At 55.3% G+C, this 645-nt stretch overlaps 1 protein-coding gene across 1 annotated transcript; it reads left to right on the top strand.

Annotated features, from left to right (window-relative positions):
* Positions 1-15: 15 nt before the first annotated feature.
* Positions 16-639, top strand: LOC107735132 (serine/threonine-protein kinase NIM1-like; the record flags this gene model as incomplete). The annotated part of the gene is made up of 1 exon (XM_016546916.1): positions 16-639. A coding segment is annotated over one exon (624 nt), but the record flags the coding sequence as incomplete, so codon positions are not given.
* Positions 640-645: the final 6 nt, after the last annotated feature.

The following is a 645-nucleotide window of genomic DNA, read 5'->3' as shown; positions in this document are numbered from 1 at the left end:
TTTATCTTTCTTATTTTGCAGCACGACAATAACATCATTCACAGAGACCTGAAAGCAGAGAATGTTTTTTACACCTGTAGCACCTGCGTTAAAGTGGGAGACTTTGGCTTCAGCACCGTCAGCCGCCGCGACGAGACCCTCAACACCTTCTGTGGTTCTCCCCCTTACGCCGCTCCTGAGCTCTTCAGGGACGAGCACTACATAGGTGTTTGCGTAGACATCTGGGCACTGGGGGTCATGCTCTTCTTTATGGTGACCGGCACCATGCCCTTCCGTGCCGAAACGGTGGCCAAGCTAAAGCGCTGCATCCTGGATGGGACGTACACAGTGCCTACTTGGGTGCCGGACCCTTGCCAGAAACTAATCCGCGGCATCCTGCAACCCCAGCCGTCTGACCGCTACACCGTAGAGCAGATGATGGGCTGTGAGTGGCTGCTGCCGGTGGAGTTTCCCAAGGCCATGGAGCCCTTCAAACTGGACCCGCTCCATCTGGCTGAGTCTAAGCCAGGGGAGCTTGAAGAGCATGAGATAGAGGTGAGGAACGCCCTGGAGGCTCTTGGCATCACCGCAGACCACATTCGTAACAACCAGGGCAAAGACTGCAGGAGCTCCATCACTGGAGTCTATCGAATCCTCTTACACCGC

This window comes from Sinocyclocheilus rhinocerous, unplaced genomic scaffold (assembly GCF_001515625.1).
Source record: "Sinocyclocheilus rhinocerous isolate Xijiao unplaced genomic scaffold, SAMN03320098_v1.1 C35814362, whole genome shotgun sequence".
Classification (NCBI taxonomy): Eukaryota; Metazoa; Chordata; class Actinopteri; order Cypriniformes; family Cyprinidae; genus Sinocyclocheilus; species Sinocyclocheilus rhinocerous.
The sequence above is the reverse complement of the archived record's forward strand: the minus strand, read 5'-3'. Positions and strand labels throughout refer to the sequence as shown.